The 14,083-nt window shown below is 41.9% G+C and overlaps 1 protein-coding gene across 2 annotated transcripts in view; it reads right to left on the reverse strand.

Moving 5' to 3' along the window:
- Edem1 (ER degradation enhancing alpha-mannosidase like protein 1) overlaps positions 1 to 14,083 on the reverse strand; it is a 29,786-nt gene that overhangs the window by 5,831 nt on the left and 9,872 nt on the right. For both annotated transcript variants that reach the window (XM_047534710.1, XM_047534709.1), the window contains 9 exons: positions 13,644 to 13,747; positions 12,105 to 12,276; positions 10,778 to 10,961; positions 8,721 to 8,895; positions 7,137 to 7,257; positions 6,503 to 6,673; positions 4,202 to 4,275; positions 2,685 to 2,781; positions 231 to 434 (listed from right to left, as the gene is read on the reverse strand). In XM_047534710.1, the coding sequence (XP_047390666.1) occupies positions 231 to 434; positions 2,685 to 2,781; positions 4,202 to 4,275; positions 6,503 to 6,673; positions 7,137 to 7,257; positions 8,721 to 8,895; positions 10,778 to 10,961; positions 12,105 to 12,276; positions 13,644 to 13,747 (1,302 nt within the window). The remainder of the gene's footprint in view (positions 1 to 230; positions 435 to 2,684; positions 2,782 to 4,201; positions 4,276 to 6,502; positions 6,674 to 7,136; positions 7,258 to 8,720; positions 8,896 to 10,777; positions 10,962 to 12,104; positions 12,277 to 13,643; positions 13,748 to 14,083) is intronic.

Here is a 14,083-nt window from a genome sequence, read left to right on the forward strand (position 1 = left end):
ACCCCTCACACGTGACGCTCTCCTTCCAAGATGCCGTGGCCACTGTCTCCACTCCCCCTGCAGCCAGGTAACAGTGCTGCTGCTCCTGGTTCCTTACACCCTGATGACATGTGTAAGTCAATAGTCCCTTTATGAAACAGCAAATCTGAGTGTGGCATCCATTTTGTTAGGGACTCCCAGTGCTAGTCTCTTCCTCCACATGCATACCGCCCCTGGAAAGAGCAACTCACGTTGGAGCTGGAATTGAGGACTTTTAACTCGTGAGGTTTTGGCCTGTGCACAAACTTTCCCTCTTGGTCCTGGCCTCCATCTTCAGAGAAGAATTCCTTCCAAGGGGATTCTCGAAGATGTTTGTCCACAGATACAATGTGGCCCTCTGTTGTAAACATGTATTTGGATCCAGATTTGTGTACTGGATTCTCCTCATCAAACAGCTAGAGGGAGAGAAAGAGAAAAGATGTGGCTTAGTACCCTGGATTCAATCCCAGCATCCCCCCTACCAAAACAACAACAACAACAAGAAAGATACAAATGGCAACTATGGAACTTCTGACTAATTCATAGAGAGTGTCCCAGCTACTCAGACCAGACTTACATGAAAATGCATCAACTGACCACTGATTTCTACGCAGGATCCACCTGTTTAAATGCAGATGCTTGGGCCTGTCCCAACTTCAACATCCCACCTACACCTAGAGACTGAGAAACCCCAGGGTTAGGACCCAAGCACACATGGTCTATAAAGGTTCCCTGGATGATTCTCATAAACACCCAAGAGTCCGCACACTAGTTCAAATTCTAGAACTCAACCCAACTCATACACACATAGACCCTAAAACTGGAGATGCTGGAGTCAAGGAGCACATTTTGCCATCGCCATATCCCCAGGGCCCAGCCCACAGCCCCACACATCTGCCAGCATTCAGCTCGGTCTTGGGGAGGGTTCTGAGGCCACAATGGCTCACAGGCAGTTCTTTCCTGCAAGAGTGGATGTGGCAGGGAATGAGAGAAGGTGCAATGGGGCATCAGGAAAGAACTAACCCAGTACAGTGTGAGTCAGGGGGAGAAGGCAGGTGTTCAGCAAATGCTGGGTGAAGGAAAACAGCAATCTTGCCTTGTCCATGAGGGACAGTTTCAAGACATTCCACAGATGCCCCTGATCACAGACAGTACCAAACCCTACATATACTGTTTTTTTCCTATTGAGCATTCTATGATAAAATTTAATACACAATTAGGCATAGTAGGACACTGGCAATAACTAATAATGAAGTAGAATAATTACAATGATATACGGTAACAAAAATTTTTTAAACTTGTGAATTGTTTTTTTTCTAAAATTTTCCATTTAATAACTGCAGACTGCAGTTAAACATGGGTAACTAAAACCATGGAAAACAGAACGATAGCTAAGGGGAAATTACTGTATGGATACCAGTGACCTAAACTAGTTCACACATGAAAAGTGATTCAACATAGCTCATGGGAAAAGAATGGCGTACAGATTAGGATTTTCCCTACCAAGCTGAGTTCTTTCCCCTTGCACATGCTATGGGGTCTCCTTCCTTTAGTCCAGAACTTTAACATCCTTCTGACACCAATAGCGGCGTGCCCAGGCTGCACCAAGAACAAGACCTCTGCACACCCAGGGTACAGCCTCAGGCACTATCCTCCCACGGGCTAGACTACACAGTCTGCCAATTGTCCCACCTCCTCCTCTGTGGCTTCTGTGGAAAGCAACCAGTCAAGAGAGTGCTCTGGAACCATCAGACCAGCAGCTCTAAAACCTGGCTTTGTACAGAATCACTGGAGATACTTGTCAAAATTAGATTCCTAAGTCCACTTGAAAAGATTGTGACTTAGCAAGGGCTCCAGGGTGATTCTGACCCAGCCAACTCAGGACCTCAGAACCACTGAAATGAATGACACAATGGACCAGTACTGCTGCTCCCTCCAAATCCTCCAACTAGGAGCTCCTGCCCCTGCCCCTCCAGAGGAGTCTCTGTACGTGGCCATACGGAGTCAAGCAGCAGAGACGGCAGGAGAGCAGCTACATGCACAAGCACACCACCCGTGCATGTGGCAGAGCAGTGAAGTGAAAGAGCTCAGGACAGGAATGAAGAGCACGGTTCCAGCCTCAGCTCTGCACGTAGTCACTCCAAGACATCAGGAAAGACACCTGAACTCAGTGTAGGCTGTGCTTTCCATAGGGGAAGAACAAATATGGACTAGGTGATGCCACAGGTTCCTTCCAGGTACAGAAATCCTCCCTGCCCACACATGCGCAAGTGTGTGCCTGAGGGTGTTTTATGGACAGAGACAGCTGGGCTGAGGGTCTCAGGCAAGACCACATACAGTGAGAGCAGTAAAAAAGAGCGATAAACACCACTTGTAGGCTGGGCTGGAGCACATGTGAGGCCCTAGGTTGTTCAATCTCCAGCACTGCAGAGAAATAAAAAGAAGGAAAAACAAAAAACACTGCTCTCCTCCTTAGAGAAGCCTCCCTGATCACTGTGCACACAGCCCCTAATCAAAGGCTTATTTCAGTTTACCTGACAAATGACTCCTCCCCAAGGTTTGCAACCGTGAAGTCAGCACTAGCCATCAGTCCTAAAAGTGCTGGCACCCCAGAGAATGCTCGATGTCCAGCACTCAGCCCTTGGTTGATCTTACAGCACACATACCAGATACAAGTATTTACAGGTCTCACTGAGAAAGAAGCTCTCCATCCGGTCCTCTTTGGACTTGTCTATGACATGATGCAGCGTGGCATACCCACACCTGCAAAACAAACGTCTGGTCAGTCCTGCCTCTGCGCCTTCCCCTGCTGATGGATGTCAGAAGAGAAATATTTGATTAACATGATAACCAATCAAATTATATAATGCCATATGATAAATTAACTATGGGGCTGGGGTTATAGATCAGGGGTGAGTGCTTGGTTAGCAAAGGCAAGGCCCTGGGTTTGATCTCTAGCACAAGGAGGGAAAAATCATTGCAAATCTTAAAGTGCTCTTCCTTTTTTTTAGCCTGGGTAGTTTGTAAATTTTAAAAGTGTCAGCTGCTAAATTACCAGGTTAGGTCCCAGACTGGGGAGGGAGGACAGTGTAGGGTATTTGTCAAAGACACAAGATGGGATCAAGAAAATGACTGGCATCAAATTTCAAAAAACTGGTTTAAATTCTCAGTCCCAGCACCTATAGAACTCACTTATTATTTGTGTATTCTAAAATAGTATTTTCTAAGAAAATATGTATGATATATTGATGGATAAAAAATAAAAGCAGAGCTGGATGCAGAGACACATGTTTATAATCCCAGTTACTTGGGAAGCTAAGGCAAGATCAGAAGATTAAGGATGACCTGGGTAACTTAGTGAAATCCTGTTTCAAAACAAATAAAAGGGCTGAGGCAAGAGGATCGCAAGTTCAAAGCCTACCTCAGCAATTTAGCAAGGCACTAAGCATCTCTAAATAAAAATATTCCTCTATTTTTATTCAGGCCCTGTCTCTAAATAAAATATAAAAAGGACTGAGCATGTGGCTCAGTAGTTAAGTACCCCTGGGTTCAATCCATGGCACCAGTAAATTAATTAATTAGATAAAAGGGCTGGGGATATAGCTCAATGGTAGAGCACTTGCCTAGCATGCATGAGGTCCTAGACTCAACTGGAAGGAAAGGAAGGAAGGAAGGAGGGAGGGAAAGAAAAAAAAGGGGAAGGAGAGAAGGAAGGGAAGGAAGGAAGAAAGAAAGAAAATAACCAGTCAAGAGGCCACAAAATTGAAATACATAGTATGTGTTTTATGTGTACATATATACACACATCACATATACACATATATTTTAAAAGATTGTAAGTATAAATACTTAAATGCTGACTATAGTTGTAAGTGGAGATCACAATGAGAATATTCTACATCTTGGCATTTCCTATACTCCCTAAAGTTTTCATATATGTTATTTGCATAACTAAGGAAAATGAGTTACTTAGAACAAACACAGTCTACTGAAATCTTACAGTTTTAAAAAAGGGGGAAACATAAAAAGCAATTCCCACTATAATGGGGTGCTACTATCCCAAAAGGTAAACCATTTCCCTACAAAATTACTTTAATGATCTAACTTCTACAGATTAAAATACAAAGGAGGATATTTCCCCACAAACAAATCACAGAAAAAGGAAGGAACTTAGAAAACTGACTTGACTTTTGTGTATTTTTCCAGGCTCTGTAGAATGTCCATTCCTACATGGAGGTAGAAGGGATTCTTGGTTGCCTAGAGAGAACACAGGGAATGTTATCCAGCAAGAGCTGCGAAGACATGCCATCAACAACCGTCCTGAGTGTAGGGTTCCCCAAGGAGACGCATCACCAGCCAAAGGAAGGAGCGGGGCTCAGCCCACTTCATCTTTAAAGGTCGCAAATGGTAAAGGACAAGGTGTCCTGTCAGCCACGTCACAGCATACCTGCAGTGTGTTCACCTTTAACCAGGGTCAGAAAATCTGGACTGGGGTAGAATAACACTCTACCTTGGCTTTCCTGATCCCCATCATGGTCGGAAATGAAACAGTACCCACCCTGAGTACCATATCTGAGAACAAAGCTAGTTTTTACCTTACCTCAGAACTCTCTAGAAACCTAAGACATGCAGAGGAAAAAGGATATCATCCCCATTCCAATTACAGCACCATGAGTGGAGGCTAATGGGACCAAGCCCCTTGGAGGTATCTACAGGAGGCCTCAACAGTCTCCTCTCTAATCACCCTGAGAAATCAATTCTCAGGTTGCTCCCTCTTCTGTCATATGCTTTTAGGTGATTCTGAGGGAGAGGTGGAGCCACGTGTGATGGCTGGCACACACCTATAATCCCAGCAACTTGGGAGGCTACAGCAGAGGATCACAAGTTTGAGGCCAGCCTCAGCAACTTAGTGAGCCCTGTCTCAAAAATAAAGAGTAAATGACAGGAGATAAACTCAGAGGTAGAGCACCCCTGGATTCCAGTACCTCCAAAAAGGAAAATAGGAAAGAGGAGGTAGTACCAGAAACAAAGAGGTAGAAACCCACAGGCAACAGAACTAAGCTTAAGAGAACGCAGTCAGCAGCAGGCATGCTGGGCTCAGAGCATGCACAGCACACTCCAGCCACAGAGAGGCCGCGTAGGACATCACCTCTTCCCCCTTTTGAAAGATTCTGTAAAACTCTTGAGGTCTCACTTTAGGCATGAGGACTACTACCAGTTTCACAGAATTTCTCCTTTTTTCATCTAAAAGCGAACGGCAATGATTCAGTATAAAAAAAATTTTGAGGGGCTGAGGCTGTCACTCAGTAGTAGTGCGCTTTCCCAACATGAGCGAGGCCCTGAGTTCCATAACGCCAGCACCAGACCCCTCCCTAGAAAAAAATACTGAATAAATCCAAACTGCAGTACCATAGCACTAATCCTACCACCAGAGCTCAAAAAAATCAGGTTCCACCTGGCCACTGCAGACATCCATCAGAGGCCTCCTGAGTTGCATGGGAGGGCCAGTTTCTTGGAAAGTTCAGTTACTCTACTGTGTGTGTGAACGGGTGCAGACTCTCCATGCATATGCATGTGTGATGTACAGAAGCACCCTTATCAGGGAGGAGACTTTCTACAGTAGTCAGTCCCTTTAGCACTAAAGCAATTGGATAAAAGGTGAACATTATTTTTTTTTCACATTAAACAAAAATCAGCATTCAGATGAATCCCAGATGATTTGCTCTACAAATAAGAAACAGAACTGTCTTTTTTTTAGAATAATTAGTATATAAACCAGGATTCCATGGCATATTGGTACTGAACTGCAACTCAGAGAAGGGTTCTTTGGTCAGAGTTGAAACACACTAAGGACAAAATTTTCCTCGCAAATATTTAAAGATGTGTGAAATAAGTCCTATGGTAAAGACGTGATACTTGGCAAAATGTGAAGTTAAAAACATGTACGATTACATGAATGGTATGAATCCATATTGTGCACAACCATAGAAATGAAAATATGTGGGCTGGGGAGATAGCTCAGTTGGTAGAGTACTGCCTTGCAAGCACAAGGCCCTGGGTTCAATCCCCAGCACTGCAAAAAAAAAAAAGAAATGAAAAGATGTACCCACCCCATTTGTGTACAATGAATCAAAATGCAGTCTGTAAAATAAAAAAATAATTTTAAGAAATGCAGAAAAAAAACATATTTAGGCTGGGCATGGTGGTGCATGCCTGAAATCCTACTAACTGAGGAAGCTGAGACAAGAGGATCACAAGTTTGAGGCCAGTCTGTGTAACTCAGACCCTGTCTCAAAAAAATTAAAAAGGGCTGGGGATGCAGCTCAGTGGTAAAGCACAGATTTAAGCCCCAGGATCAGAAAAAGAAATCTGGCTGCAGATGCTTGCTTTCTCGCTACCATGTGGAACCCTGATAAGACTACAGAAAGGTGGTAACTCTACCTAGTCTCTGTGAAACAACAAACAGTTCAGTGAACACCAGTACCTGGTAGAGGAGATATGTGGATTCCACCAACTCTGGTCTCAGTGGGTAGAAGAGAACATCAGGGGCCTGCAGCTGCCAGTTATACCTTTCAGGGAGGGCCCCATATCGTTTCCATATGGCGTAGTAAAAGGCATGGAGGCAGATGGCATCTTCCACGTCTCCTATCAGAACCTAAGGAGAAGATGACACAGGACATCAGGCTGAGATGCTTTCCCCAGAGCAGCAAGAGGTGACACAAAGGTCTTGGGCTCTCCTCTACCCCCTGGTTCTTATCTGATTTGCACATAGCCAGAGATAAAACCAACCCCAAAGCAATGGCCCAGACAGATGTCCTCTGTATCTGGCCATGAAATGCCACACTAATGTGAATGGTATGGAAGAGGTTAACGTATTCATGAACAAAAAACAAACAGCAGAGATGGATCACCCAAAAATCACAAGCAATTACTTTGCAAGTCTGGTTCTGTACTTACTTAGGTTAGCTCTGTTCAATATTCTAGAGACTGATTTCACAAAGAATTACCAAGACATGTTGTACAAATCCAGAGGAGCTAGAGAATACTCAGAGATGGAGGGGCAGAGGGAGACAGGGTATGGAATCCCTCTCCAGTGATTCATTGTTCTTAGCAAATACCTGCAGTCCAGGGAAGAAGGCCTGCAGAGAGTCAATCCAGGTGTTCATGAGTTGCCCGCTGAACATGTTCACATTGACATACAGAGGGGGGTCTCCTTCTCCTTCATTACAGGCTTCCCGTCTACGTATTCAAGGAGCACATGCAAAGGTGAAAAGAAAGTTCACTGAGAGCTGTAGCTCTGTTACTCTAGCAGTCTCTGGTAGTTTTATTTAATCAGACTCATCATCAATCCTTTTTTCCTAACTCCTTTGGAGATAAGATTGCCACTAGCTCAACATACTAGAGTCTAGCAGAAGATGATATCTACCATAGAATAAACTGTATTTTGCAAAAAGCACCTCAGCTTTCAGATATAAGAACACTGCTATGTAATAGAATTGATACAAATCATGGTCCTACATGGTATTTAACCTGAGTGGGGAAACTTGGTTCTTACTGTACAAAGACTTTCTTCTCAAGGACCTGGAGGAATACATCAGGGAAGAACCCTTAGAGATTACTGTTCAATTTAGATTGGGACTTTGAAAAGCAAAAATGACCTAATTCCAGCCAAAAACCCTCTTCCTTAAACACAGCAGTCACACAATTGGTTCCCACAATAACTAATGTAGAAATAGGTCCAAGAAGAGCCTACGAAGCAGGAAGCTCAGTAGCTATAATCCATATTGGCTGTTGACCATGTTTAAGTGCATACAAAAATAAATCTGGAGAAGAGTGACTGCTACTGTAGCTTTGAATGGCTCTCTCTTCATTCTCTCTCTCCTGCCATTCTGAATGCACAACCAAGAACAGCAAATAATGCTGTTTAACAAGCTCAGAGGGAGTGAAAATCAGGTATAAAGACCAATCCTAGCAATTCTTTAGAAACAAAAGGGATGAAACTCATGACTGCCTAGCATTACAGCTCTCTGTGCAATTACAGCCACCATTAGACACAGGGAGGTGTTATCCCTTGTAGTAGCCAGTGTCCACAATGGCTCCCAATGACCTCTACGTTCTACATGCTTATGCATCAGGGTTGGTCTGGGTGACCAACAGTCTGGCAGAAGGGCTGGCACATCATTCCCAGATGAAGTCATGAAAGCACAATTTCTTTCTCTTTCTCTCTCTCATCACTCAATCTGGGGAAGCCTGCTGACATGAACTCCCTACAAATAGGCCTCATTGGCAAATAACAGAGACCTCTAATCCACAGCCAGCAAGAAACTAAAGCCCGTCACCCGCCACACTAGTGACTCTGGAAGGAGATCCTCCAGCCCCATTAACACTTTGAATGGCCATGACCCTGGGCAACAGTCTAAGAGCAACCAGGAATACCCTGGGCCAGACCCATTGGCTCAGCTACTTCAGATCCCTGTCCCTCAGAAACTGCCCAAGGTGATGTTTGCAATGTTAAGCCACTAGATTTGGGGGTACTGTGCCATGTGACAGATAACTAATACAGATCTTCACCCCCAGATGACTGACAAACAAGTAGGAGAGATAATAAGGTGAGGGCAGACACAGACGACTGGGAGTTTCTATTAAGAAAAATGGGAATATTTCAGAATGTAAACGCTTCAAGCAATGGTAAGAAAACATACCCTCTTCTTAAGTAGTTTTGGATGCTCTGATATGCAGCGTTAAACATTTCTAGGTCTTCTTTTTCTCCAAAGAGAATGTAGGACTTCAAGAGGTATTCATAGAAGGAGTCCAGCCCAGCACCCAAGCCACTCTGCTTTCCAACCCAGTCGCCTGTCTGGATGTTCACAACATTGCCTGCAGAAATAAACAAGGCACTTCAGTCCCAGTCATCCTGGGGAGAGGATAGTCCTCCTACTTTAACCTCACAGCTTTACAGAGACTTTATCCTCACTAAGGAATGCTTGGCCCTAAAATTTTTATCAGTCCTATCAGCAACTTGGACAGCCTAAAGATCTTTCTGAATATACAGCATTGAAACACTGACATAAAAAGGGAATTTTTTTTTTACTCTTTTTCACCTCTTTCCACAGTTTTTATCGGTGCATTACAGTTACACATAATGATGGGATTTGTTGTTACATATTTGTACATGCATACGATAAAACAAAGGGATAAACATTTAATGCAAAGAAAAATACATTTTATCATTTTGCTTTTCCAGATTGGCAATGTATTGCAAAGTCCAAAGGAATATTCACAGCCTTTAACTCAGCACTGTCACTCCTGGGAATCTGTCCTGAAAAGATGTTTTTAAAACAAAAAGTGTAGCCAGGCACAGTGGTGCATGCCTGGAATCCCAGCTATTAGGGAGGGTGAGGCAGGAGGATCTTAAGTTCCAAGTCAACCTCAGCAACTTAGGGAGACTGTCTCAAAATCAAAAATAAAAAGGGCTGGGAATGTATCTCAGTGGTAGTGTGTCCCTAGGTTTAATCCCCCAAAAAAGAAAAAGAAAAAACAAAAAGTCTTATATTGTCCACCAGAAAATTATCTGTAAAGTGGAAAAGAAAGAAAAAAAAAAAAAAAAAAAGAAAAGAAAAGAAATAAAAGTGTCTAAAACAAGAAAAAGAGTTAATAGACCATTATGTAGCTTATAAACATGGTGACTATGAAAATAAGATAACTCAGAAACACTGGAATGAATTGCTGAATTTAAGGAAGAATAAAAATCTTTTTGTTTTTTAATGTTATAATTTAAAATATATAACAGTTGTATATCCCAGGTTACAAGATTTAAAATTTATGGTGATACATATAAACCATTTGGTGATGGATTGACAGTTTAAGTAACTTTCTTTCTACTTATGCTGTTAAATACAAGAAATTTGTATGTAAATTTTAGAACATGAGAAAAAAAATACACAATCACTTTTGCATGTGTGCATGTGGTACCAGAGATTGAACCCAGGGCCTCATGCATGCTAGGCAGGTGCTTCACCACTGAGCCACATCCGTAGTCCCCACAATCATTTTTAAAAATCAGAACTTTTACAATAACCCACTATGATTCTAGAGCATTCAATCAATTACTCTCCAAAACCAAAAAGAAAATGTGTCCTAAACAAGTGTATGAGGCAAAAACCCATTTTGAGTTAGCAACATACAGATAATTATTAAAGATGAATGAAGAATATGTAGGCATTATTATTCATTATATTTTATTTCTATTAATGTTTGAAATATTCCATAGTAATTTTTAAATACTATGTTAACATTCTCAAGGGGAAAAGCCCACCTAATATAGGTCTAATATGGGCTTTCAATCTACCATCACACTCCTAGATTTTTTAAAAGGAGAAAGTTATTCCATAGTAACTCTAAAATTCCTATATTTAGAACCTTATATTAAAGTAATAAAATCTGCCTCACAGCTGTTCTTTTTATAGCATTTCCATTAACAATTTTCAAATGAATATGCCAAGGGATTCAAAACAGAAGTGAGTTCTCAAATAGCATAAGTATTGTTCTTTTCCATCAAACCCTACAGCCTCACTGTAAGCCAAAGGTCACATAAAGAATCTGGGTATAGAGACACTGAGGGCCATTCTTTCTGAGTGGTCAGTTTTCAGATTCAATAGTACAAGGAAGCGACAGTGAAGGAAAGTCCCAGCCAGAGAAGGTGAAAGGAGAGGGGACCACATGTCACGTAGACCCAATGGCAGGAGAAGGTGCACCACACCTAATAATCCCGTGTCATTGCTCCTGAGGTTCCATAGGGCTTTCACTGCTCGCCTGGCCACCCACTCAAACGTGGAATCCCCTAGCAGTCGGCTCAGAATCCCAAACTCCACCAGGAGGGAGCCAGCTCCTGCCGTACACGTCTCGTTATTGCTGTCAGGAGGAACGCCTGTCTTCAGATTCACCTGGAGACAGGAAGAATTGAAGGTCTCATGACAAAATCCAAGAACCCACAGGGCTGACAGGCCAAGTCACAGACCCAAATCTCAGATGCTAAACCCTGAATGGTGAGAGTCAGCCCACTACCTGCTGTTATACCCAAGATAAATACAGGGATTCAGACTGACGGATACAAATAAGACAGTAAGAACACTGGAGTCCTGTCTCATTAATAAGAGCAAATCTTCAGGGGGTGTTTATAACACTATTCACTAAACCATCTCTTTCAGGCAGGTTTGCTTCATAGTTACAAATGCACCAGGCTCTGGGAATAGAGAAAAAGGCAAGTTATAGAATTGTTTCTAAATTTTAAGTGAGCTACTATGAACTCACTAATGCTCAGCAAACAAACAAATCTAGACTGGCAGAGAAGGGAAGTTCAGCCAAAGTGTGACAGCCAGTTTCATCATGGATGCTCTGTGGTCTGGCAGTTCTCCCTTTGGTTACCCAAAAGGCTGACTCAATTCCCAGAGGAGCTCTGGCTTGGCAAATGAGATGCCACAAAGATACAATCTCATTCTACATCCTGCAGCTAACTTGCTGGTTTGTGCCATCTTTATTTGAAAGATCCATTCACTAAGCTCCTGTGATATACATGTGAGGACCTTTGGAGAAAGACATCCAGGTCAGAAATGAAGACAAATTTCCCATACAGGGGTTGGGGTTGTGGCTCAGTGGGAAAGCACTTGCCTAGCATATGAGGCACTAGATTTGATTCTTAGAATTGCATATAAATAAATGAATAAAAATAAAGGTCCATCAACAACTAAAAAAATATATATCAAAAAATAATTTTAAAAAAATGTCCCATACAACTTGGTAGCAGGGGATATAAGTCATAGGTATAAAAGGACTTGTGAATACTGAACATGGGAACATAAGTTCCTTAAGGGGAAAGATTAAGTCACCATGTCACTGTGTGCCCAGCACAAAATAGGTGCTCAATAAATGCTAAATGAATTAAAACCTATTTACATTCTATTTAGGACCAAATTCTCCCAAGGATACCACTTACCTCTCCTATCTCAGCCCCATTCCTTCAATCAAAAAGTTTTAATTCAGGAAAATCATCAGTTGTCAACCATAAAAAGACAAACCAGTCTACCTACCCGAGGATAGGGGATCCCTGTCTTGGTGTTTTCAAAGGCAGGAAGGAGCCGCACAGCCAAGTCATGGGCCATGTGTAACAATTCATTATCATAATCCTTAATTGCCATGTCACCAAAGGGCTGCTTGGAGTCAGTTATTATTCTGTGGGCAGAAAGGAGGCTTCCCAGAACCCTAATGGCAAGAAGAACAAAACATAAAATAAAACAACGTTTCTTGTAAGTGCAGACAATCTAATTCAGAATAACAGAAGAGGGCTAAAGCTGTAGCTCAGTGGCAGAGCACTTTCCTAGCACATGTGAGGCACTGGGTTCAATCCTTAGCACAACATAAACATAAATAAAATAAACACATTCTGTCCATCTACAACTACAGGAAAAAAAAAAAAGAATGACAGAAGAAGTCTCTATTTCCTTATAAACACAGAGCTGACTTGACTTAATGGCCCTTCACAGCTCTAAAGAGCAAGGTTCACTGCATTACTGACAGGGAGAAGGTGAGTCACTCATCAGATTTGGTCACCTTATCCTTAACACATTAAAAAAAGGTCTGGGCTGGGGCTGTAGCTCAGTGGTACAGCACTTGCCTAGCACTAGATTCAATCCTCAGACCACATAAAAATAAATCAATTAAATAAAGGTATAAAAAAAAGTTAAAAAAAAAAAAGGTCTGTACTAAGTGGGTATGTGCTAACTGTTCTCAAAATACATATTATCTATTAGTACTATTAAATTACTCTTGATTTATCTCATGGGGGGGTGGGATTTAGCCATATAAGAAACAGAAATTTAGCCATACAAGACAACAAAAACTAAAAACTTGTATAGTTTGGCCTCTAATGAACTTAAAGAGGAGAAAATGACCTACTGAGACACAGGAGACACAAGCCTAGATCTGTCCAAGTAGACCCCCAAATGTTCCATTCCAGTGGATTGTGACATTTTTCAGAATGATTTTGTAACTTTAATCTTAAGTAAACATTACATCTAGAAACTGGAATGTCACGTAGTAATGCAATTTTTTAAAAGTCTGTTAAATAGGAAAATAGTCACAATATTTCAAACTAAAGAAAGCAAGATAGAAAACTGGCTATAGAGTAGGATTCCAATACATTCAACAGAGAGAGGGGATGGTTAGGAAGAAACACATAATAAGGAAATAAACCAAAATGCAAACAGTGGTTTTCTGCGGGTGGGGAGGTGAGAAAGTCTCGCTTCCTTTAGAAATACATATGAGTTTTCCTAGGACACAATGAAGGAAGGAAATGAGACCAGACAAGAGGGAAACCAGAATAGTCTGCATCAGAGGGACACCCATCTTATACGACAATGAAAACATGTTTGTTTTTCCATTCAGTCCAAAATGTGATTACTTTAAAATCAACTGTTCCAATTCTGATAAATACTAAAATGAACATGAGAAACACACACTGCACCCTAACGTCTACATGGACTCTCTACTTGGATCTTGGGGCTAGAAAACTCTCGAAGGAATGTATCTCCTTACACACAGAGAGAGAAGCCTTTAATGAATTTTATTACCTTATCGTGGCCTCAAAGACTTGGACGGTGGAATCTTTGTCAAAAGAAACTGTGTTGATCACTAACTTGACTGCTTTCTGGAACTCGGATGAATTTCCCATTATCTTTAAAAAGAGGAACACAAACCATTATAGCAGCTTGAAATGAAACGGAGGCAGCATCTGGGCCACTTCATCTAAATGTCTGTACTGTATGTGGTTTTGCCACTGTGGGAGTGGAAACACAAAAGGGAGAAAAGCACAGTTATTTTCACAGTATCTTCTGGGACAGATGGCAAGCCCATTTCCTGCAACTCAAAAGTCCTAGCTCCAAATGGCAAAACTGTGAAAACACTTCCTCATGCGATCTCTGGCACGCCTCCTCTTCCCACTCCTCTCTCCCTCAAGCTTCAGTCTGATTCTATTTAACAAGCAAGATATAGTTTCTAAAGCTTCCGGAAT

Source organism: Sciurus carolinensis, chromosome 19 (genome assembly GCF_902686445.1).
Source record: "Sciurus carolinensis chromosome 19, mSciCar1.2, whole genome shotgun sequence".
NCBI lineage: Eukaryota > Metazoa > Chordata > Mammalia > Rodentia > Sciuridae > Sciurus > Sciurus carolinensis.